The following is a 20,378-nucleotide window of genomic DNA, read 5'->3' on the forward strand; positions in this document are numbered from 1 at the left end:
CCAGCATCCGAGTCTCGCTACGGGGCGCTAATTGCCGATACCATTCCAGACGCCAAGCCAGACATAAATAAATTTAAAAACAAGTAATTTAAATTCACGCAGTTCAAAACCCCCCGTCGACCCACCATTCATAAAAAATATACCAACAGGAAATTAACATAAAAAACCGTACTCAAATTCGTATCGAAGCCATAAGCGTAAAATTCACAAACAAACAAGACTTCTGGGTAAGCTAAAAACCTGTAAATGCCGAGAGACACTGCGGAACGCCAAACATAATCCGTAATTATAAAAGAAAAATTAAAATAAATATTAGAAATCAGTCATTGGAATACCTACTAATCTTCTTTCGAGTCGGTCAGGGATGACGTAACGCGGAGGGTAAAATAATTAGGGGAGGAGGAAAAGGAGAGGAAAGAGAGACCGGTTCCTTTACGCTGATGACCCTCTAACAATCCCTTCATCGTCTAAATTTAGCCCCTCTTCGTGGGTTAATGTTTCGACGATTTGGGTAGAAATATTCTGAATGAAATTCGTACAAACGCCTTAACTCCATTAGCGACAACGTGAACATATTCAACTGAAACGTCTAGCTTTGAGTGTTATGAACATTACTTTTTGTAAATAACATACAATATTATTTATATCTTCCTTTCAAAATGTCATTATTGCTTTCGTAGTGGATAAACAGGCCCTAAAAGCATTACACCAAGAAAATATAGTTCATAAATAAATAAATATCCTTAGGCTGTGTAATATTTTAACATTTTATATCGTAAGGTGGTAAATGTTTAGCCTTGAACCTGCGAAGGAACACATTACCATTTATGGCCTTGATAGTTGCTTATTTGGTCTCTGAAATCACATTTCAACAATAACTGAAAATAATATTAATATTGAAATATTCGCTGTTAACTGAAATACAAGATTGTTTATATCTTCCTTTCAAAATGTCATTATTGCTTTCGTAGTGGATAAACAGGACCTACAAGCATTACATTAAGAAAATATAGTTCATAAATAAATAAATATCCTTAGGCCGTGTAATATTTTTACATTTTATATCGTTAGGCGGTAAATCTTTAGCCTTGAACCTGCGAAGGAACACATTACCATTTATGGCCTTGATAGTTGTTTATTTTGTCTCTGAAATTACATTTCAACAATAACTGAAAATAATATTAATATTGAAATATTCGCTGTTAACTGAAATATTTCCGAATATTTTACAGCTTTTAACGAATATTTTCCAAAGATTCCCAGATTTCTTAAGAATACTAAAATTAACTTTATTTCGTCTTCGGTTATTCCGGTCAATTGCAAACATAATAGAAAAAATTAAACCTCTTTAAATTTAAGAATTTCCTTCCAGTAAAGCCAATTTTAAACTCAATGGAACCAGTGAAATCACTCTTTAAAAATGATCCAAGGAACTTTATAAAAAAGTTGCTTGAAGCTAAGGCGAAATAAGACGATTTCCAAAAACAAAATATTAAACTAAACAAAGAAATAAATATCAAGGTCGAACTGTTCCAATGATACATAGTAAAATATCAGTAGCGTGTACTATGGCAATTATCTTTCAATCCAGCAATTCCGTTCTACTTTTCCATTGTTTTCACTGTTCGATCGAGCTTTGAGAATGGATACAAAATCACGCCATTACCAAATCCTTCATTGCCATTTCCGAAGGTAGTGATCTAACGCCGGTTAAACAATACAAATACATTCGGGTAAGCAGACAGTACGCGATTGACCCAAAGACGAACGTGAATGAATGAGTGTGAGTAACCACCACAAAGCCGTCGTTTTTGCCGCGTGCTCGGCGAGATATGGCAGAGGGTGGAACCCACATCCCTGGAGCAAAAAGTAGAACAGTATCCGCGACCTTTGACCTCAGAAAGAACACCACGCGGAAAGGAAGTACTTCCAACGAGAGGGAGGATGGATTCGATAGTGTCGTGGGACAGAAGGTAGATTACTGTTCGAGCCTAACTAGATAGTACGACTAAAAGCCGGGCTACGGGGTTCAAATACGCCAAACCAGTTGTCAGGTGACCCTGCAAGAATAGTCGATTGATAAGAATGAAAATTTACGTGCGTTCCATTTCTCTACTACCGGTTTTAAGAATCTCCGTGAAATGCTTGAACGTAAATTTAAGGCCTAATATATTTAGCGAGCGCCTAACTCCCCCAACGAAAGGTACCTTATTCGAGGTCAAGAAGATATTTGAAGCAACTATAGCTTGTTCGGAGATGAAGGAATGTAGTTGGGACAAGCTGGGAATTGGGTGAATATTTTGGCCTATAAGAATCGAAATCGTGTTCTACGAACTATTGACTATGCGCTCCTGATTATCGATACCTTATTGCGTATGTACTGGTCCAGGAAATCTTAAAGATCGTGGGAGAGTTACGAATAATAAAGATTTTTTGGAAATTGAATGTCCCGGCTGTTTCGCGGATGTAATGGTATTTAGGGTACTTTTGCAACCTAAAATTGTCCTACAGTCTGGTGATTAAATTTTGAGATAATTTAGAATTTGAAACACTATAAAAAAGGGAAAATGTATTAATTTTCACCGACACAATTCCGGACGTTTCATTTAGAATACTAATGAGAATAAAAGTAAAATAATTATAGGAATAATATAAAAATACTGAAAATAAATAAAATGGAAATTTGAAAATACTCATTAGGAATAAAATAAAAATACTGAAAATAAATAAAATGGAAATTTGAAAATACTCATTAGGAATAAAATAAAAATACTGAAAATAAATAAAATGAAAATACTCATAAGAATAAAATAAAAATACTCAAAAGAATAAAATAAAAATACGCAAAAGAATAAATTTAAAATACTCATAAGAATAAAACAAAAATACTCAAAAGAATAAAATTAAAATACACATAAGAATAAAATTAAAAAAACTCATAAGAATAAAATGAAAATACTCAAAAGAATAAATTTAAAATACTCAAAAGAATAAAATGAAAATACTCATAAGAATAAAAAAAAACTCAAAAGAATAAATTTAAAATACTCATTAGGAATAAAATGAAAATACTCACAAGAATAAAATGAAAATACTCACAAGAATAAAATTAAAATACGCAAAAGAATAAAATTAAAATACACATAAGAATAAAATTAAAATACTCGAAAGAATAAAATTAAAATACTCAAAAGAATAAAATTAAAATACACATAAGAATAGATCCAAATTACTCATAAGAATAAAGCAAAAATATTCATGCTAAATGCCACAATACTCAATGAAATAAGGCAACGATACTCAAATAAATAAAGGCAAAAATAGTCAAAGGAATAAAAACAAAACTACTCATAAGAATAAAGGCAATAAAATAAACTTTCTCCGGTACAGTTTAACAAATAAAACGAAATCACTACAATTAGCCTATGCAAAAAAGCCAAAACATTTCATTAGTAAACATTCAAATATTGATTGAAAAAAACCTACTCCAAATAAAGGTAATGACAAAGTAAACCACGCAACTGTGAAATTCCTTATTTATTTGTCTCCTTCACGGATATTACCGCTAAGAGATCAACCAGTCCCGTCGGTGTGTCAATGGAACTTTCAAAAAGACATTTCCCCCTGGTATATAGACCAAATAAACATCCCGGACCACTTTATCAGTCATTCTAAGGGGGGGACCAAATCTGCAAAAACTGGGTTGACAACTATACGAGACGACATTCTTCTTAGGAACCCGACATCCACAAACGCCTGGAGCCCAGCGCGTATCTATAAGCCTACGAGAGATGGATAGTGAGCGTCGAGTGTGGTTTTCCATTGGCGGATGACCCACCCGTTCGCGAGCGCACTTCCTCGATGGCCCGATGACACCGACCCCGAAATTTGCCAAAACTACAACCGCAATCGACTCGCGCTAGCCACGCTCTTTTCCGACAGGTTGGACCAGTAACTCCACGTGGTACCAGGGAGCTTCTATACGTGCCGAAAGACGCGAAATTTTCTTAACACCCCCAGATCCGGGATTGGCGTAAAACGTTGCAACCTGGCCAAAAACAGGCTCTTTCGATATCGTTCTGATTCTACAAGAATATTTTTCTCTCTCTCTCATTCTCGGAGAAGCTATTAAGATTAAAATTCCAAAAGCGGAACTGCATCTTTCTATTGATAGCCGCTTTTTTCTCGAATTTTTTAAAAAAAAATATATTTTGCCCCATCAAAACTTGTTAGGTTTAGAACAGGATTGAACCTACATTCCGGCCAGTCACTGTAGCTAGTTCTACGTATAATTTCGCCATTTCGAGCGTGTTTATTAAATTTGGGCCACTACGGACTCCTGTTTGTGTTGAATTTTTGTTTTTTTTTGATAGAAAAGTGTTTTATCTATTTATTTACAAAGATTTAGGTTTTTTGAACAGGGCTCGTGCCATCAAATTGTGAAATTATTTTTCGAGATTTAAAATTTTTTTACGCACTATTTGTTAAATATTTTAAGTCAATTAAACATCTATAAGTTCGATGTTGGTGACCTATTTTTAATTGTCAATAAATGGACCACGCCGAAACGGACAGATTATATTATGATTCAGTCTCAAATATTTCAAAGTTGAAGTTTGAAGAAACGGTTAAAATGTGGTTCTAACAACTATTGGGTACATTGTAAAAGTCTTATGTCCATGAGTAACTTTCTCAAACGTAAAATTAAGAATATACATATTTTACGAATTCCACAAGTTTGCAAAACAAAAACGGAATAGGTGCTTAAATAAACCCCTCTCTGACTGTCTTACCCTCCTGTTGAAAAATGCTGCCAGATCTATGCATAGAAAATTCTCAGCTTTGGCAGAATAAAGATAAACCATCGACAAACCAGTTATATGTCCAGTCGCGGCAGCACAAACTCTATAATTGGCTATGGAAGATATTTTATTTAAAGACTTATTTCAAATAAAAAGAGCCCTTTTAGTTTAAATAAAGCCTTGCGAAAATTGTTGGACTTTCGTGTACTAAGCAGACTATTTGTGATCTAATTTCATCATAAGGAATTAAATTCCCTCAGTTTATGAGCTTCAAACGTTGGTCTCGACGTGGCTCTATGTAAAAAGAAAATGCTAACAGGCACTCACTTCAATAAATGCCGTTCTCTTTTTCTTTCCGCCCCTACGCGCATGCGCGAGTCACTGAATATAATAGTCACGCGTTTATGTTAGTTTTATTTTTAAGGCTTGAGATGAAATAGTGCGCGAGTTATTTTATTTTTCAGGAGGCGCGTGTGAAATTCAACGAGCCATTTTATATTGAAATATTAAAATTAACAGTTTTACGAGTATGTCCTGGCTCTCTGTATTACAAAGTTTAGGCAAATCACTGAACGGGTTTTATTTAAGCGTCTATTATTTTAAATTTATCGCATTAGATCAGATTCAAAAGATATGAAACCACAGACCATCTAAATTTAAGAACTATAATAGCGTATTATTTTTGACTGCTCTCGAGTGCTCTAGATCGCTCCGATCAACATTTTATGTTATATTTGCGTGCTCGGATCTGCTCCGATCAAGTTTCACGTGTTCCATTTCTTGCTCTCGGGTGCTCCGAGATCGCCCAAATCCAACTCACCGATTTCGAAAGATAACATGGGATTCTGACCGATTCCTAGGACCCCCCTGTGAAAAATTTGAACAAATTTCATAATTTCGAAAATGCCAAAAATAGAAAAAATAGATAAAAATTGACAAAAAAAAAACATCAAAATTGATCAAATTTTGATCAATTTGAGGTCAAAATCCCATGTTATTTTCAATGGGAAAATTTCAATTTTATGTTGTAAAAATTTGTTTTCGTTGCCATGGCAAAACGGTTGCCCATTGAATAAATTCCCTTTAGAATTTTTCATGATACATGAAGGTCTACCAATCCCCCGAGTTTGAACAAAATCTGTGGGTTACACTTCGGGATGTCTCCTTGTGTGTCCACTATTACCGTTAACCTAAAAAATATTTTATGGATAGGGGAACCCGAAGAACTCAAAAGGAAATCCCATTCAACCAGTGGGGAAATAACTTGCAAATTCAACGCGGAAGGAGTGTTTCCGAGTTTTCACCCAATGCATAATAAGGCATATCTGATTAATTTCGTCTTAAGATCAAAATAGGCGTTTTCATTTAAAACACCCAGAAAAGCTAAAATCATACAAAACTGAAATATTAAATTAATATTAATGATATTAAACGCCAGGGTTACAGAAAGGTCACTGAGCAACGCAGAAACGACCTCTAACCTCGGTAATTAAGTTGGTAAAAAAATCTTCTAAACGAGCAAAAGGTTAAACTTTCACGGCACTCATTGAGAAGAAATGTTGAAATAGAAAAACGCCCCTATTTGAAACCGCTCACTAACTGTTTTTTTTTTTTTTTCACCTTTTCCGCGTAGTTTTAACCGCTCGGGGGTGTCCCTCTTTTACTCTGGGTAAAAAAGTCGATGCGTAGGGTAAATTAAAAAGCTGGTTTCACACTTGGAAGGATAATCATTGAACTAACAGGGCAGACAATATTACCTAGGAGCAACAAACACAGCACCCCGCACAAGGAGAACGCAACCCGTCAAAAGTCGTGCATTTTCTAGAGTACAGTTTTCATTGGTTAGACGCTTTAGCGCCTGCTGCCGTCAGAAGGGGAAAATTCGGAAATTGTCTTCCCCCCCGCCAGTAAAACGTTCAGCGTAAAGGCTCGTCCAATGAAATTTGTACCCAATACCACGTTAGCGTATTTAAAGGCTAGCCGCATTCTCCTTGCGTTTGTTGCTCCTAGATATTATGATTCCATCGCATTTTCCGTCTAGTGCGAACTGGTTCGTCAGCGTAACTCGTTCGACACGCGGCCACTCGTTCAAATGCGAGGAGGGAATGGTGTGCAGTCGCCTCCAGCCATCTCTCTCTCTCAAAATAGATAGACGTGTAATCAAATGCTTAAAAACTAATTTTCAAAGTGCCTGTTTACTTTAGAGCACGATTGTTTTGCGAGAAAATTACTTAAAGTCGAAGATAGATTACCGTTATTGTTTGCTTGTTAAAAGTACGTCAAAAACAATCAAACTTATTACTTTAAATATATGGAGTTTGCGGTTTGTGGTTATTATTTCTTTAAGTATATTGTTTTCTTATTTATATTTCGTTAAAAGGGTTTGTTCATATTTGGAAATTATACTTTGTTGTTTTTGTGGTTAGCATCAATTATAAAGAAGATTGGAAATCACGCAATGTATATTTAACAGAAAAGTCGGTTAATTACTGTAAAGGATTGTTAGAGAAATTAGGTTATAGACCTTCATGCTGAATTATTATAAGAATATTAAAACACACTTTCATTATATGCATGAATAAAAACCATGCATATAATGAAAATGTGTTTTAATATTCTTATGTAAAGGATTTGTTCAAATTTTAATTATATTTGGTCGTAGCCTTGATTATAAAGAAGATTGGAAATCACACAATGTACATTTAACAGAAAACTTGGCTAATTCCAGCAAAGGGCTTGTTAAACTTTTGAAGTATACTTGGTTGTCTTAGTGATAAAATTAAAATATTTGTAATGACCTCCTTAACCTTAATTACAATGAAAATTTTAAATTCAACATTGGACATTTACCAGAGAACTTCGGTTATTCCTGTAAAGGGCTTGTTCAAATTTTAAAATGTACTTGGTTGTCTAAGTGATGAAATTAAAATATTTGTAATGACGTTTATAATGAAGATTGGAAATGAAATAATGTACCTTTGCTAATTCCAGCAAAGGGTTTGTTCAAATTTTAAAATATACTTACAGGTTAGTCATCTATGTGGAAAAATTTATTTACCCTAATCTTCATGATGTCCTTAACCTCAGCTATAAATTTACCAAACCAGTCAAAAATAATCAGCTAGGCTAATAGCCAAGGCACCACCTTAGGCCCCAGTCATCTAGCGACTTTTAATGCCTTTAAACAGGTGGCCGGGTTACAATGCGTAGGAGGGAGGTGGCAAGCCCTTCACGCCACGCGAGCCAACAGCTCCCTACACTAACTATTACCGTTAACCTCGACAAGTTTTATCTTGTTTGGAAATGCATATTTTAACCTATTTGGTGGCTTCTGTAAAGATGTTCTACACTCAGACCATCGATGCCCAAGATGAAGTACATTTCAAAACTTTCTCAAAATTCAAAAATAAAGAAAAATAGTGGAACGTTTAAAATACAATATTCTCTCAACGAACTAAATTGAAAAGTTTTATAAATTACGCCGCTAATTTGTTAAACGCACGTGAAAGAAATGATTATAGAGAAACGTAAAATGACCCTAAATGATATGCTATACCACATTTTATCACCTATATCATCTTCAAAATCTAATAAAAGACATCCCTATCTTTTAGAGAAATAAGGTAATCTCAACCCAAATTTCATAACTAAACATCTCAGTATATTCAAAATATTCGGATAAAAAATCACATCCGTGAATTTTGAATATTATACCGCAGAAAACGTTATCGTTAAACACTTCAAACCGACAATTTCTAAGCAAATGTAACATCACAGTCCATTTGAAGAAACCAATACGATACTTCGTATCAATTGAGGAACGTCATTTGACTAAAAATACCCTTCCAAATAAGAACCAAACGGTACAAACTGTACCACCGACAATACCTTCCCAACAAATAACCTAGTAAGCCCGTCGCTAAAACCGCCGCCGACTTAACCCACATTTGGCACCGGGCTCAAAAAAACATATTATAATATATTCCTATCAACATTGTTATCTCGATCAAAGCGAATCCCCGACAAAAAAAGAGATGTTTCTAAGAAAATTTCGGACCGCAAGAGCCGTTGCTAAAACCGGTCGTAGAGTCCGTTATATAATTTCGATCAAGCCGAGAATTTTTCCTTCCCCCTCGTTCATTTTGGCGCCCCCCTCCATAGTACCGCTGCAATTAGCTTCATCCGTATCCTTTCCGATACTGGCGCCCCCCCGGCAGCATGCCACCAGGTACGATGGCAAAAAATAGCATCCCAAGAAGATGGAGGAGCCAAGGCCAGGGTCGGAAAATACCGGCTTTGATTCGGATAAAAAAAGACTCTATAAAGTATTACAGCCATAACGGGACTCTTATTTGGTGGGTTAGACGTTACTGGGTGCGGAGCGATTTACACCTCGCGTTGCAAGTGCTATTTTAGTAGGATAGTTATTACGTTTGCTCTCGAGTATGCTTTCATATTCACGAATTTAATTTTAATTTTATGAGAATTCAAAGGAGATATTGAAGACGTTAACGGATTTTATATTAGAAGAAAATTTGTGTGATTTTGTGATTTACGAGAGATTTGCGATAGTACATTGTCGCCGAATTTTTGGATTAATAAAAACGAGTGTTAATTTCAGGTAAGAGCATTTTTTTTAAGTTTATATTTGAAGATAGTATTCATAGATTTAAATTTGAAATTGACCTAAATTAGTTTAAATATTTAATTTTCGTCCGATGTAATTTGTTTAATAAATAGTCATTCACGATTACATTGACATTATTTTTAAAATATATCAATTTTCACTTCGTGTTATAATTTTAAATTCGGGGAAAATCGAGCATTATAGGACAATTTCAAACTTTCCAACATAATTTATTTAGTTAATTAATTTCATTTATATAAATTTAAATAGATATACTCATAATCTAATTAATTTAAAATATTTGGGAACAAAATTGTTAAATTCTTAAATCAATTAATCTGGGGAAAAAAGTCTATCTAATCTATGCAACTTGTTATATGTATAATTGTTATAGAAATAGGATTAATATTGAACCTTTTATAGGGGTCTTAGATGGGGGTAAATTTACAAACCAACTAATTAAATTTCAAGATCAATCGTATTACAAACAGATAAGCCAAGACTTCAGTGTCAGTGAGATTTTACCGAACTTTGTAAATCGACTTGTGGGTGTAATTAAGCGCGTCACAGAAATACGACATTCTTTTCATACTTTTAATTATCAAATAAGAGTTAACAGAAGGCGGAAGTTATAAAGAGGAATTGGCAAAGGCAGCTGATCGGTATGGTAACGAACACCCATATCAGGCGTGGTTACGTTTTTCTGGAAAAACAAAATTTATTCCCACAAAATGAATGTTAACGGGGCAAGGTAAAACCGCGCGGGAAGTTCTTAGTTGAATCGACGAGACAGCAGGGTCATGTCAGGTCGAGTTCTTAACTCTCGAAACCAGTTGCGAGATTGTCTTAGACAATTATACCCGAACCGAAGACGAAGCTACGACTTGGAACATCCCAGAGTTAAGATCTCACCTTATTGATATCACTATATCAGAAACAAATTGAGTTCATTAGTAATCTAAAAATGATGGAAAATTTTTTACTTTGTTCTAGAGGTCAAGCAGAGGTTGCGCAGGTGGCCGAGTGGTGGTCATCATCATGTTGTGGACGAATTGCTTAGTGGCCACCGCTCTACTTATCGGGGTAAGTCCTTTGTCACACTTTGATATAATCACGAGGGGTCCGACAGCTTCAAATTTTGAATCAAAAAGTGATTTCCAATTTTCGTGTTCATTTCTGGGTTTTTGGACTGATTTCGAGATTTTGGAACTAATTTTTGCCGAGATTTCGGGATTTTCTAGTGGATTTCAAGATTTCTAAAATCATTTTTCTCTAGAGTGTACGGGATTTGTAAGAATGTCGGACCCCTTGTATAATCAGCCTGGCTTGATTTCATTGCGGTTTAAACAAAAGCATATCTTACTAACTATAAAATAACTTTATATGGAATCCCATTAGTTATTCCACCGTATAATATCTAATATTTGTTTGGTTCTGTAGAACCGGAATTTCATAATATATATCTACTAGAGAAGTATTCATAGATCATTAAAATGAAACAAGTACTTTCGCATGCTTTCCAATGGTAGTTAATTTAAAGGCTCCGTCTAACGATATAAGATATAAACATTACACTCCATATTGATATTTACATAAATAAAACCACCTTTTCCCCATTACACGCGAAAGTACATGTTTCAAGAGAATATCATTTGAAGTAATGGAACATAAATACTTTTATATCTATCTATGTATGTAAAAGTAATTTTCACGTATAGAGTATACTTTCCTTATTTTAAATTCAATAGATAATTAATTATAACGTATTAGGTCGAAACAATATATTTTAGATAATTTTTAATTGAATAGTAAATTAATTATGACGTATTAAGTCGAAACAATATATTTTAGATAGTTTTTAATTGAGTAGTAAACTAATTATGACGTATTAAGTCGAAACAATATATTTTAGATAGTTTTTAATGAGTAGTAAACTAATTATGACGTATTAAGTCGAAATAAAATAATGTAGATAACTTTTAATTGAATAGATAATTAATTATGACATATTAAGTCGAAATAAAAAAATTAGATAATTTTAAATTCAATAGATAATTAAGTATAACGTATTGGGTCGAAATAAAATAGTTTAGATAATTATTATTGAATAGATAATTAGTTATAACTTATTGGGTCAAAATAAAATAGTTTAGATAATTATAATTGAATAGATAATTAGTTATAACTTATTGGGTCAAAATAAAATAGTTTAGATAATTATAATTGAATAGATAATTAATTATAACGTATTAGGTCGAAATAAAATAGTAAAGATAATATTAAATTTAATAGAAAATTGATTATAACACATTAAGTCGAGATTCGCGTCAAGCCTGCCTAACTAATCAACTAAAATCACAAAAACTATTTGAAATACTAAATAAATGTTTGACGATAAATAGTAAACAAAATAGTACAAAAATCAGAGACTTATCACGTGACGCTTAATTTCCAATCAAATAAATTAATTCCTTAACTCGGTGGCCCAAGTCAAAGTTCATAATTACTACATCTCTAAAAACGCGTCCCTTTAACCTGAATCAAACCGGAGAGTGGGTCAGTTTTAATTAAAATGAAGGCCCGCTCTGCCGTTAATTAGCATATATTCGTACGACAGCGCACCACGCCATATTCAAATTATCCAGCTTGTTGACAATGTCCGGTCAGCCGAGCGTAGACAGAAATAACATTAGGTTATTATTATTTCAGATTAAATTGCACCACGCTGTGAAGCATTCTTAGGGCAACCATCATCTGGCCCGTGCGCTCCCCCCAACGCCACTCTGACCATATGTCCGTTTCCGTTAACCTCTAACTTCCGCGTTCGACAATAACGCAGACGTTATTTTCTCAATGTTTGTAAAATACGTGGGTTACGCGAGTCCATCCTCAAACCTTAATTCGATTTAAATCTTCGCAATGACCGCTTAAGAACAGAATTTCGATTGTGTATGACACCCATACTTACTTTAAAACACGAAATGTTATTCTAATAGCGGTATGTTCACGACTTCTTCAATATTTACGAAATTTAAATGTATCCTCCAAGTATTCATATTGAAAGGTTTTTTTATTAACCAAATATAAATATATAAGGTATTTTTGACCTCTTTTAGATTTAAGTAAAGAACAAATCGATTATAATATAAAAAATTTAATTTAATCAAAAATGTATAGTTTTATTTCAGTTAATCGCAAATATAAAATTTTATTTCAGTTAATCGCAAATATAAAATTTTATTTCAGTTAATCACAAATATAAAATTTGGTTTCAGTTAATCGCAAATATAAAATTTGGTTTCAGTTAATCGCAAATATAAAATTTTGTTTCAGTTAATCGCAAATATAAAGTTTTATTTCAGTTAATCGCAAATATAAAATTTTATTTCAGTTAATCACAAATATAAAATTTGGTTTCAGTTAATCGCAAATATAAAATTTTATTTCAGTTAATCACAAATATAAAATTTGGTTTCAGTTAATCGCAAATATAAAATTTTATTTCAGTTAATCGCAAATATAAAATTTTATTTAAGTTATTCGCAAATATAAAATATTATTTAAATTAATCGTAAATATGATCTTTTTTCCAGTTAATAGCAAATATAAAATTTTATTTCAGTTATTCACAAATTTATAAAAAAATTTATTTTAATTTCACAAAATTTATAAAATTTAATTTAATTTAACAAAATTTATAAAATTTAATTTAATTTAACAAAATTTACTATCATATTAATATAAAATTTTAACAAAGTTCATCAAAAATTTGTCAATTACGTTAATTTCCTATAAATTATCCTCGAAATTATCTACCGTGAAAGTACGAATAAGAGGGGACTGGGTTAAATTTAATAAATCGATTTTTCAATCTTAATTTGATGTTATTGACGCTAATCTTCAAAATATTTAAAAATTTCCGAATTAAGATTCTCGAAGTCTGAAGTGGCCAAAATGTAAATTACTTTTTATTTAGAGACGAACTGTTTTGGCGCTCGTCGCGGTCCATCGCTTCTCTCTCTCGACATCATTTTTTAAAGAGTTCTAATATCAAAAACATCCCTCCTATTGGCCATCTAAGTAGTGATAAACAACCGAATAAATGACCTATTTCAATCCCAGGTGATATATATGTATAATTATGTCTCAAAAACACAATAAAATATGTAGTTCGTTGCGCGGTAAAAACAATTTTAATTCATAATATTTATTTATTGCCAAAACACCTTTCTTAAAAGATACGTAATCGTTTGATTTTAAATACTATTTTTTAGGGTGGTTTCAGGCAATCGAGTCGGATATCGAGTACCAAATTTTATTTTCATCGAGTATTTGAGTCGAGTAAAATTGAAGTAGAGTCGAGTAATCAAGAACTTGATTAAGGGGAAAATTTCCCTTATTCGAAACGAGTAACAAAAAAAAAACTCGAGTAATATTTTTAACGAGTCAGGTTATCGAGTACTTGATTAGGAGCTGGTTTTATTCAAGTAATTATTAAATTAAATTTAAAAGGAGTATAAAGTAACTTTCAATGCTGAAAAATATGGCTTTCATTTAAATGAACCACAGTTTCCACAACTTTGTAGGTACCGTTTATTGCCCCCCAAAAAGTTGTAAAAACATCTCTTTGAACTTTGAAGTAACGAGGATAGAAAAAAAAATACTCGACTTATTCGAGTAATCGGGTACCCGAATATGCAATTTTTTGGTACTCGGTAATCGAAGAATATTTTGCAATTACTTATTCGAGGTCGAGTTCGAGTACTTGACCCCAAAAAAGGCCGAGTACTCGATGATGTTCGAGTACTCGACCAGCCCTACTATTTTTATTTTAATCGTTTTAACGTTTCGTTATTAATTTGAACAGGGCTTCTACTAATTACATAATTAAAGGAAACAGTACAAAAAAATAAGATACGAATGTAATCATCTGATTTAAAACGCATCAATTAACAAATCGTTGCGTAAGAAACGCGTGGCAAAAACTCCACCTTGAACAAATCAAATCAACTTTAAAACTTGGGTAAAAGTGTAGTGAAAATCGGAGTTACTGGCGCGTCTAATTTTATTTTGTACTTCATTAAACCGCTTTTTTATTCCAAAAAAAGTTCTGCTCATGAAAAAGAGTGGTTTTATATATCCAAAACTTCCTGGGAATCCAACCAAGCGATGCCTCGTTTACTAACTAACTTCCCATCATTGGTTACATAACCATCATCGTTAGGATCATTCCCCAAACCCATCCACGGACTTCCGTCTCTGGTTTTCGCTCTCTTTTACATGGTCCTTGGACAATTTCACTAGTCCGTAGACGCGGTTAACCCCAACCACACCCGCGTCTGAATAGCCGCGTTCACACTAGACACTTTGGAACCGTTTTAAAATGGTTTCGAAAGATAATATTGAACATTTTCGGTGTTAACTGTATTAATACCCATACGATAAATACATTAGAAAGCAAAATGTTACAAATTAATCGTTCGAAACCGTTTTAAAACGGTTCTAAAGTGCCTAGTGTGAACGTGGCTACTGTTACTTCGAATTAAATCAAATATACAGAAACAGTCACTGGAAACCGATAAGTAAAGCTTCGATACGGTTACGATCCTTTCTATAGTACTTCCACGTTAGCGGCACAAATTGACGAACAAAAGCACGACCAATTGCGCGCGTGCTTACAATAGAAAATGAACTTGGGTGTGGATGGCATGCCTGCATTTCCACGATTATTTTCCTCGCTGGAAAATGACACCCATATCCTCGTAGATGTCCTCACGACAGCCGCGACCCCCGCTTTTATTCTGACTAGGGTATTTTTTAAGGTAGACTCTAGATGAAAACAAAGCGACCATTATCTCTTGATATAAAAGGATACTAGGAAAGGCTTTAAAACTATTCAATTATATTGCCTGTATAAAAGCGATTCAATTCAGGCTGGTACGACACCCTAAAAAGAGAAGCGGGTTAATTTGGATTCACGAGGTTAAACGTAATGAACGGCTACGTTTAGGCTTCCAAGGGGCATTGCATACGAAATTCCCGTTGAAATTTCGACATGAAAAGTCTTTTTAAGGGGGAAGACTACAGTGGCCGACAGTGGCCATTGTCTATTTTCGCGCTATTTCAAGCTGAACTGTTTTATTTTTGTGTTTTAACTTATAAAATTAATATTTATGTGTAGAACAGCCTCTTGTTTAGTGCTTAAAACCATTTTGACAATTTTGAATTTCAAAGTAATTTAATTATTACGTTTTAATTCGGACCCCCGGAGCTAAACAAGTTGGGCAAGCGCCCAAACTACCCTTATATCTCGTTAACTATTAATATTAGAATTATCAAAATTATTTTAAGCACTAGAGGAAGGTTCAGCCTATTAATTAAAATATAATTCGATTGTGTAATTGTTAAAACTAAAACGTTCAGCTTGAACGAAATTTTTTTTTACTATAGGCTTCCCCCTTAAACTTTTTAGACGAGGTTTATAAAACCGGTGTTTTTTAGGCCAAAGTTTAATTATCATATATATTTCGGTAAAAAAATGATCTCTGGCTTAATACTGGAATTTATAGGTCGCCTGTGAAATGAGTATGATGATACGTTGAATAAAACTCGCACAGATAACTAGGAGGAAGCTTCACTATTAGATTTATTACTTTCCCTTCCGTCATCATTTAACAACCAACGATCACTCTGGTTGTAAGCAGACGGTTGGAAAACAATTTGTTCGACAACTAACACTTCTAGCTCTGTAGGCTCATACTGAAATAAATATTATGATATCAATTCACAAATGACGAAGTATCAGATCTTCAGAAATGCACTACAACAAATCTAAGAAGAGTTAATTATCAATATCTTAAATATTAAGTTTACCCTAAATTTTAACGTAATTTCATTCTAGTCAAATTTACTAAAAATGCTGCTTGATATATTCCGAAAATAACAAAATTTCGAAGGTATTTAAAAACCCAATAACAACTTTTGTTAAATATGTGGCAGGTGAAGAACACCAATTTTAAGGTTTATCGCAAATATTATCGCAACAGCTTAAGTAGAAAACCTAAAACCGTTCTAGTTCACTTTTGTACGCACGCCCCCATAAAAACATTGGTCGTACATTCCATCAAATTCCTTCATCAAAACCGATCGGTTAAAACAAAATTGGAGTCGGACACCGACTGATACCGTAGCACGGCCGCAGGGGGGAGGGGGGGGGGGTCGAGTCGGTACCCATTGAGCGCTTATAAATAAGTTGGTCAAACCGCGAAATAATACAACATTACCTTCTAATGCCCGCAAACTAGTCGCGGCGAGGAAGAAACGTAACCCGTTTGATACACTCATTTCATAATAAACAGACTTTTTTTTGGCAACGAAGAATTATTTTCAAAGAATCCGGTTCCGACTATGTTCAAATATAAATTCTCAAGTTCATGGACTCCGAGAAGGTCGACAGGTATTAAAAGGAAAAAATTGCCTTATTTCCTGTTCGGTGTACATTAAATTCCCTGCCCACGGGCTATCTTCCAACAAAAAAAAAGTCGCGAATAAAATGTATTACGTCACCCTTTTTTTCTTTGGTTAATTTATATTTGATTTAAAACAATAACTAGAAAGACAAAATATATGATTATAAATGAAATCCCTTATAAGTCACGAAATATTAATTGGATCCCATAGAATAATTATAAATATTATATTATATTTTTAATATTTGGGTTTAGATCGCGGAGGCTAGTCCTTTTCGAAAACCGGTAAGAAGCTCGTTAGCCATAGACGGTTGCTTCTTCGAGGGTTGGGCATATGGTTAGCTGGTATTTCTATCGAAGGCGTATCGAGAGTAATTTATAGCCGGGGCTAAAAGCGTACTATTCCGTCTTTGGCCGAACTTTCAGCTGATTATGGTGAAAAGATGAATAATCGTTTTGGAAGAGAGGCCAAGAATGGATGAACCAGTTTAGAGTGGGAAAAATACTATACGCAAAAATCTAATTACCGATCCTTTGGTACGAAAGGTTTTCTGGTCACTAGGATTAATTTGAATCAGGAAGAGACGCCGTTTTCCAAATTGAAACATACTGGAATTAGGCGCTCTAAGCTATGAATATAATGATCGATTTCACGCCCCATCTCTATCAATTAGATATAGTGTCTTTAAACATTTAGATCATTCAGTTAGGGCTAAAAATGGTAATTTGAGTCATTCGAGATGTCATCTTGGCACAATGACTTCTTATGACGTATAATTATAATAAACACTAGATCTTCAACAAATAAATTTCTACATACATTAAGCATATCAAAGAACCCGTTAAATATGGTTTTAGAAGCCAATATTAATTCTTCAAAATTCTCATTTATAGTTGGTTTTGGCCGGAGAAGAAGTGAAAGAAAATATTGAACGGACGGACGAAATTAGCGAGAAGCAATCGGACAGCGAAGCGGAACATCAGGAAGGTCAAGATCTAGCGGACGACAAAGGTTTCAATCAGAAAATAGTACCACTTCAAGGATCACCCATACGACACGATGGCATTCAAATCGGACACTTGAACCTACCGCCCATTCAAGGTCAAGTATTACCCGCTCCACTACCGTACGGTCACAAATTAAACCACGAAAAGATACCGGGACAAGGGTTCGGTATTCATCGACCTCAAGTACCTCAACCCGTTTACCCGGCTCATAATGGTCAACAACAACAACAGCAGCAACAACAACAACAACAACCCCAGTTTCAAATAAACGTTCATCATTTCGACCAGGCCTTCCAGTTGCCGCAGCAATTCAATCATCAGTTCCCGCAAGACCAGGGACACTTGCTGCATCAAGGCGATCAATTCCAAGCCCAGCTTCAACACGCCGCCGCCGGTGTTCAACAAGCTCAGCAAAATGATCAATTTGGGCAGATACATCACGCAAAACCTCAAGATGGATCTGACGGGCAGTTATTTCACGAAAATCAAAACAGACCTACCATACAAGGAACCCACGAAGCTGTCAAATTACCGCATAGATATCAAAATTCTGGCGGACATCAAGCCCAAGGTAGCGTACCCTCTTTGGCCATACAAGACGTAGGACAACAACTTGGAGGTCACGATCCCCAAAGCGACCAATTTCCAGGGTTCACCAACCTCCCAGGGAACGACCAATGGCCACTGCCCCAACCGGAAATGCCGAAGATAGTGCAATTGGACGTAAAATGCGAAAAGAATCTAATGAAAGTCGCTTTGGAATTTGATAAACCGTTTAACGGCGTAATCTTCAGCAAAGGGCATTATAGTTACGGTAGCTGCGTCCATTTACCAGCAGGATCAGGTAGAAACAGCGTCTATTTCGACGTCTCCATCAACAGTTGCGGAACAACTGGTAACACCCAGAACGGAATCTACGGACACAGTAGCTCCGGAAGTGGAAGCGGTAGTTTCTTCGAGAATACTGTCATAATTCAGTACGATCCCCAAGTGCAGGAAGTATGGGATCAAGCCAGAAAGTTGAGGTGCACCTGGCACGACCAGTACGAGAAGGCAGTTACCTTCAGACCTTTCCCAGTTGATATGTTGGACGTAGTCAGGGCCGATTTCGCTGGTGATAACGTTGGATGTTGGATGCAAATACAAATCGGAAAAGGACCGTGGGCCAGCGAAGTATCCGGTATCGTTAAGATCGGACAAACGATGACCATGGTCCTCGCCATCAAGGATGACGAGAATAAATTCGACATGCTGGTTCGCAACTGCATCGCCCACGATGGTCACCGAGCACCCATTGAATTAGTCGACAGTCAAGGCTGCGTCGTCAGACCCAAACTTATGAGTCGGTTCACCAAGATCAAGAACTTCGGTTCCAGCGCCTCCGTACTATCGTACGCCCACTTCCAAGCCTTCAAATTCCCCGATTCGATGGAGGTTCACTTCCAATGCACCATACAGATATGCAGGTACCAATGTCCGGAGCAATGCGGCGCCGCGGGTCAACACATCAACGCCAGAAACGACATTTCGTCGTCACCAGTCGGTTACGTCTCGGCCGGAAGACCCAGGGAAGAACGAGACGTGTCCGCCATCACGGGAGAAGCGTCCGTGCAGGAGATGACCGAGATAGGACTGAACAGAGTCATTCGCGTGGTCTCCGCCGGCGACTTGGCCTTCAACCTTCCGGCCAACGACACGACGCCGTCCCCCGTCTACTACCAACAGGCTCTGAACGAAGAGCCGGGCATTATTTGCATGTCCACTCCGGGATTCGCCGCTTCCCTGGTAGTGCTGCTAGCCATACTGGTCATCTCGTGCATTATTAGTGCTTTTATGTGCTTGCGATATCGCAACGTGCAAGAGGGTACTTTCATAGGGTTCCCCTACGAACTCTCCATGATTAAAAACAAGAAAACCAAACACTAAACGTGTTAACGAAGGACTCAACAGACTTATCGAGCTTTTCTGAACAATATTCGCGTCAGTCCCAGTCGCGTGACGTACGGCATGAAGGTCAAATTTGAAAAGCTGCGATCGAAAATTGCTCTCAAGGACTACGTATTCCTACTCGAAATAAGACTCTTTTTTACGACGCTCCGTACGGTGGTCGCTATTGAAAACGTAAACTAGCAGTACCGCGAGTATACAAAATTCAAAATGGCCGCGCTAATAGGAGCGAATAGAACAGGTTTATTATAGGTTATTTTTTAATTATCTACGAAAAAAGAAAAACCTGCCATCTATTTATTATGTTTTTTGTTTCATTCATTCCCCCTTTATTTATTTATACTTCATCTTTCTGCCGCCAGGTAGCGTACAGTTACCGCAAATATATTTATTTGTTATTTCACCCACTATATACCTCAATTAGGTTACTGGTTTAGTTAACCTAATCTAGAGTTTGTTTTTACGAGTTTAAAGAAAGTGCGAATTTGAAATTTTCTCCATTGGTGTTAAAATATAAGTTGGTAA

General features: G+C 35.3%; 1 protein-coding gene across 1 annotated transcript; it reads left to right on the top strand.

Moving 5' to 3' along the window:
- The first annotated feature begins 1,832 nt into the window (after positions 1-1,832).
- On the top strand, positions 1,833-19,832 carry LOC149952037 (uncharacterized). The gene is made up of 2 exons (XM_090169711.1): positions 1,833-1,973; positions 17,793-19,832. Exons 1-2 carry the CDS (start codon positions 1,833-1,835, stop codon positions 19,830-19,832), a joined length of 2,181 nt encoding a protein of 726 aa, XP_090025837.1.
- The last annotated feature ends 546 nt before the right edge of the window (positions 19,833-20,378 follow it).

This window comes from Leiobunum rupestre, chromosome 3 (genome assembly GCF_980474605.1).
Source record: "Leiobunum rupestre chromosome 3, qqLeiRupe1.1.hap1, whole genome shotgun sequence".
NCBI classification, from domain to species: domain Eukaryota; kingdom Metazoa; phylum Arthropoda; class Arachnida; order Opiliones; family Sclerosomatidae; genus Leiobunum; species Leiobunum rupestre.

Coding starts and splice junctions, on each gene's coding strand:
- LOC149952037 (XM_090169711.1), top strand. CDS start 1,833: ATGGCAGAGGGTGGAACCCACATCCCTGGAGCAAAAAGTAGAACAGTA. Junction 1,974..17,792: donor ATAGTGTCGTGGGACAGAAG/GTAGATTACTGT, acceptor TCTCATTTATAG/TTGGTTTTGGCCGGAGAAGA.